The 5,348-nt window shown below is 40.5% G+C and overlaps 1 protein-coding gene across 2 annotated transcripts; it reads right to left on the reverse strand.

Annotated features, from left to right (window-relative positions):
* Nucleotides 1–420: 420 nt before the first annotated feature.
* On the reverse strand, nt 421–4,689 carry LOC117231002 (L-threonine ammonia-lyase). 2 transcript variants are annotated; one of them, XM_033489017.1, is made up of 6 exons: nt 4,592–4,689; nt 3,668–3,787; nt 2,844–3,202; nt 2,377–2,539; nt 1,954–2,246; nt 421–1,733 (listed from the first exon to the last, which is right to left on the reverse strand). In XM_033489017.1, the coding sequence occupies exons 1-6, from the start codon at nt 4,592–4,594 to the stop codon at nt 1,376–1,378; spliced, it is 1,296 nt and encodes a 431-aa protein (XP_033344908.1). In that variant the 5' UTR covers nt 4,595–4,689; the 3' UTR covers nt 421–1,375. The 2 variants fall into 2 exon arrangements, with proteins under 2 accessions (XP_033344908.1, XP_033344907.1); XM_033489016.1 differs by lacking the exon at nt 4,592–4,689 and adding an exon at nt 4,088–4,298.
* Between the last annotated feature and the right edge of the window lie 659 nt (nt 4,690–5,348).

A 5,348-nucleotide genomic window follows, 5' to 3' on the forward strand; every position in this document is an offset into this window, starting at 1 on the left:
CGTGACATCGTGAACTTCCTTCGAAGAATTCATTCTCCCTTCTCTCGTGAACAGACTGAAATTGACTTAGGATAAGAAGAAATAATGAAATTGGTTGCTTTAAGAGAAAGTCGGAGCTTGTAAGCTTGAGAGACAAGAATTCCAAGCGAGTCATCGTTAGGAAACGGAATACAACTTTATTTAAAGGTGGAAATGTGTATATTCAGTCGATAAAAGATAGTGGTTGTATAATCCCTGGTTCGAGCTACATTACGATCAATATACTGGAGTCCAAAATGTTATCAGCGAATGCCTGAAACAAACTTATTGGAAATTTACTTGTAAATTGTTCATTGCTCACTTTTAATAATTTATACGCATTTTTCAACGAAGCGTGCGTGGAAAACTTTGCATACAGAAATATTTCATTTTCTATTTGGCTTCGAAGATAATGAATACGTAATTTACGCATTTTATTATTAATCACAGTAATACACCATGTAGTATTTCGAATATTATATTTTTTATAGTACAAATGATCTTCTCAACCACCACCTCCATCCAATTTTTGCACTCCACGTTCCTTACGATTAGAATAATGCGCAGTTCGTCGAAAACGAGCAGCTGCAAGTTGTCAAACAGCCAGTCATCTCGCAATAAGGGGTTGCGTCGTTATTGAGCTCGTAAACGAACGCTTTACGATCCTCCTCTTACGCAAAAATCCAATCGTATCCGTACGGTGGCGGTAGCAACACGTATGCCCGACATAAAACGCGACGAAAGCAGCGTATGAGCAGAAGGGTGAAATTTTGTTCCTTTTCATCACTTCTCTCTCTCTCTCTCTCTCTCTCTCTCTCTCTCAAACCAACGCGAAAGCATGGCAACAGTAATAAATTTCGCGAGTGTACGTTTACGCCTCGGTGTGACGCGCGTTGCGTAGAGGCTGCTCTCAAATTTCGAGCCATCGAACCACCCTTCTTCAGATGCAAATTACGCAGAGGGGTTGCTCGTTTGTAACGCGAGCAGCTCGCTTTTTGGAACAACCATAGCTGTCGTGTCTTTATCGATGCATAGAAACTTCCCTCAGTCAGGAATATGGGACAATAATTCGAGCGTAGAATGGAAATCGATGCGGAACGTTCGCGGTTTCTCTGTTTCGTGGCCAGGACCTAGTTCAGTATGACATATACATGGATTCGAACTGTATCTGAACTTCAAACAATGAGATAGTTATACGATATTCGTATAAATAGTGCGTCTCTCTGTCCTATAAAAAAAAAGATTATTTCGCTCACAGAAATTAAGAAGCTTCATTAAGTAATACTCAAAATCGTGTTGAATCCTTTTCTTTGGCGTCATTCGACGATCGCAGAAAGTTCGAATTTAGAACGACATGTTACATGCTCAAAGGTAAGTTCAGAGCGGACATGTCACTAGTGCCGAACACAACCCGCTGATAATTTTGATGCAACATGTTTTTCAATTGTTCCGCGTGATCTCGGTCTCTAGTCTCGCAGACCACTTTCACGTCCACGCTGAAGATGTCCGACATAATCCAAGCCCGCTCGTGCATGATGTCCTTTATCGAGACACCGATGCTGGCCAGCATTCTACAGAGCTCTGCGATTCCGCCCGGTCGATCGGACACAGTCACTGTAAACTTCAAAAGCCGGCCTTCCGCTGCTAGTCCACGCTCCAAACACCTACCTAGGATCGTTGTGTCGATATTTCCTCCGCATAGAAGCAACACCACTCTAGAAAAGAAGAGAAAAGTTATTGTTAGAATTATCGAATTTGCGAGAGATTTTTTTTTAGTTTAATCAATTATCTTTTTCACTGATAAATTGACAAGAAATGTTAAAGAATTATAGCTTGAAATTAATTGAAGGAAGGAAATCGAGGAGATACAGAAAACGCGACAGAAAGGTGGAAACGCTCTCGTTCTTGAATTAACTATGTGCAACATCAAACGACCTTTTGCCTTTCAGTTCTTCCAGCTGACCAGCCAAAATGGCGGCGAGGCCGGTCGCTCCAGCACCCTCGACGATACATTTCTCGTTCTCGACCAGCTTCAGGATCGCGATTGCTATCCACTCTTCCTTCACCACGACCAATTTGTCGATCAACGGATTCGCGGTGGCAAAAGCGTTGTATCCAACCTTAGGAACAGCAAGGCCATCGGCCAAAGTCGAATCTATACGAGTGTAGGTAGGTCGATCTGCCTTTCGGGCCTTATAGAAACTGGGACATCGTTCCGACTCAACGCCCTGGAACCCGACAGAAAAACGATATTGGTTTACATCGAAAATACGTTTCATACTCGTCGATGTGGAAAAAGAAGTGTTAAAAAGAGGATGAACGAGCTTGAACGTTCGTTTAATTCCCATGATAACTCACGATGATCTGTACATTTGGTTGGAGAGTTTTCACGGCCAGAGCTACCCCCGCGATCAAACCACCTCCTCCGATGGGAACGACCACTGCATCTATGTCGGGTACCTGCTCCACGATCTCAAGACCTAGAGTTCCTTGTCCTGCCATAATATCTGGGTGATCGTACCTGAAATAATATAAACGAGGTGCTCTTTTGCATGGCCAGCTCTTGTAATAGACGATTTTCTTATTTTCAAAATTTAACAAATAAAAGTCTCTGAATACATGTTAATCTTGCAAAATAAATTTTTTAATATCGTAAGAGAAAGATGTTATACGTCGCTTTCGCGTAAAAAAGAAACAAGCAAAAGACATTTTCCATTCACTATAGATTCATCAATAACACGTGTCGAATATTCTTTTTATTTTACGTTATCCGCGAATGAAACCAGCAGCAAACTGTTATCATCGCAAGTAGAATATGCCTTTACCCATTTATATACGTCAACCCATTCTCTTTCGCCTGTCCCAGCGCGATACGCTTTGCCTCACCCATATCCAGACCATCGACGATTACATTCGCACCGTATTGTCGACAAGCGGCGATCTTCATGATCGGTGCCACCACCGGCATCACTACGGTCACTGGTATATTAAGCTTGTACCCGTGATAAGAGAGAGCGAGTGCGTGATTTCCCAGCGAGGCCGAGATCACGCCGATCTTCTTCTGTTCCTCGGTCAGCATCACTAGAGCATACCTCGCGCCACGTTCCTTGAAACTTCCAGTTGTTTGGAGGAAGTCTTTCTTCAGATACAAATCGATACCCATCGCATCTGACAGGCGCGATTTCTGACAACAAATGGGACATATTTTAATTTTTTCCTTTTTTCGTGTTAAATCGAGAAACTTTCTGGCAAAGTATCCATCTGACGAAATGATGAATTGAACAAATTGCGTTGGAAAATTTGGTTCCACTTTCGTAATATTAGCTACATTCCGATTGATAATTTTAATAGTTCTGAAAGATAATTTATAGTAATTATAAATGATCTATAAATAGTTTATAAATAATCTACAGAGAATTCATAATTATTATATAGACATAGAAGCCCTTTTTCAGAAAGCTTCTCAATTGTCATTATACTGAAAATTGAATATAATTTGAGTTGAAGCTATTTGTCATGTGAGTATGAATTACGAAATAATAGGAAAAGAAGAATTCATTTGAGATTGTGACATAAAGATTCGAGTATGGTGGTAGAACTAGTAAACATTTTCTATGGAAATAACAAATTTGCAAATTTCAGATCATACCACGCAAGGAGTGTTAATGATTCCACATTTGATTTTGAACGCAGCGGAAGTGATGTCCTCGAAAGTAATCTTTTGGGGATTTTCCTCGACGCAGTATGGATCAAGTATGTCCTCGTTGTTCTGTAGACAGAAACGCACATGATTCGAGACCTTTCGGTTCTTTTTGGAGCTAACCCATTCGAATCGATTGAAACCGTGCACCAAAAGAATAGATATCGCGGGAAAGCGCGATCTTGTCTTGTCTTTTAAAGAGACAAGATCACCGAGATGATCGTTTGGTGACATCACGTTTTCATCCCGATGGTATCCGAATTCCATCTCGTGTTTCGAGCCGTGTCGACTCGAATAAAGCTAATACGACATTCGACGATTCTTATCACGATTATTGCCAAGTGATCATGATATTATAACGATAATTACGTAAAGCGTCGATGAGTTGATATCGTTGTTTCTACTTTCCGCGATCAAATCGAAATCTTGACCGTTGCTATGGTCCTCTCCGTTAGACTTTCGGTTCAAATCCCTCATGATCGTCAGATTGAAAGCGGACTGACATGTGCCAAAAATCAACTGCACGTTCACCGATCGTTCGAGTTATTTATTCGATCGGGAAACGTCGTGTAATCGCGGTAATGTGCTTTATCGTCGCAACCTTCGACCTCTTTTCCACGAGAAGAGAGCTGAAAGTCTCGTGATTGTCATAATTCCGCGGTAATTTCCCTTTTCTTTTTTGTCGATAATACAGCTCGTTATTAATATTCCACTCGCGATACCACCACGATCAAACGCCAACCAATCGATCGTTTGTTGTCGTTTCGAAGAAATAAATTGCACGAGTCGCGTAATGAAACGCGTGAGAACAAATGTGCACGGATAAATCGACGAACTTTGACTCCGGTTTCCAGTGAAGAAATAGTAACGAACCATGATTAACGTCTCGAAACTCTTGTTGCAATTTTTGTTAAGTTCAGGGAGAAACGTACTCCTCGACGTACCAAAATCAACTGGTGATCATGAATCGTGATGGTAACTAGCCCTCAATTTACAGATAACCCCGACTGAACCGATAATACTCAACGAGACAGATAACGAATGAAATTATTTCGTCTTCGAGTTTTCTTTATTAAATATTTCATCTATTTCTCGCGATACTCTTCTCAAGATAACGTTAAAATTTCTACAAAAGGTACTTTGCTTATCTTTTCAGTTAATCTAATAATTTATATGTATAACTATACGACGAATAATTTATTTCAAAAAAAAGAAATCGAACTGTTTATAAAATGTAACAGTTCCATAATTGTCAAAGGTAACGAATTAAGTGATTATGCGAAACAAATGGAATTTGGCTATGTATATAATGATGTTTGTCATAGACGATTCTTACAGACGGCAGCCTTATTGCTTCTCTCGAATCTCGTCACGTGTTGAAACGAACTCGGCTGCGCTCACTGACACGTCGCTATCTATTGTCTAATCGTGAAACCTTTTACGCGATAATTTCAGTTTACAAACATTAGTAAGCGGAGCAAAGTCTTTTCGAGTTACCACTGCAATAACGAAGCCTCTTTCGTTTCACGATGATCACGTCAGCCTAATAACTTTGGATCGCTAGAATGCGACACCGTTTGCAAAACGGTGGTTGGATATTGAAATTCTAGCGACCTAGAAGAGCTCAGAT

Source organism: Bombus vosnesenskii, unplaced genomic scaffold (assembly GCF_011952255.1).
Source record: "Bombus vosnesenskii isolate JDL3184/JDL3185 unplaced genomic scaffold, Bvos_JDL3184-5_v1.1 scf7180000013270, whole genome shotgun sequence".
Taxonomy (NCBI): Eukaryota; Metazoa; Arthropoda; class Insecta; order Hymenoptera; family Apidae; genus Bombus; species Bombus vosnesenskii.

Coding starts and splice junctions, on each gene's coding strand:
- LOC117231002 (XM_033489016.1), bottom strand. CDS start 4,195: ATGAGGGATTTGAACCGAAAGTCTAACGGAGAGGACCATAGCAACGGT. Junction 3,788..4,087: donor TCAACTCATCGACGCTTTAC/GTAATTATCGTT, acceptor TTCTGTCTACAG/AACAACGAGGACATACTTGA. Junction 1,734..1,953: donor GAAGAACTGAAAGGCAAAAG/GTCGTTTGATGT, acceptor CTTCTTTTCTAG/AGTGGTGTTGCTTCTATGCG.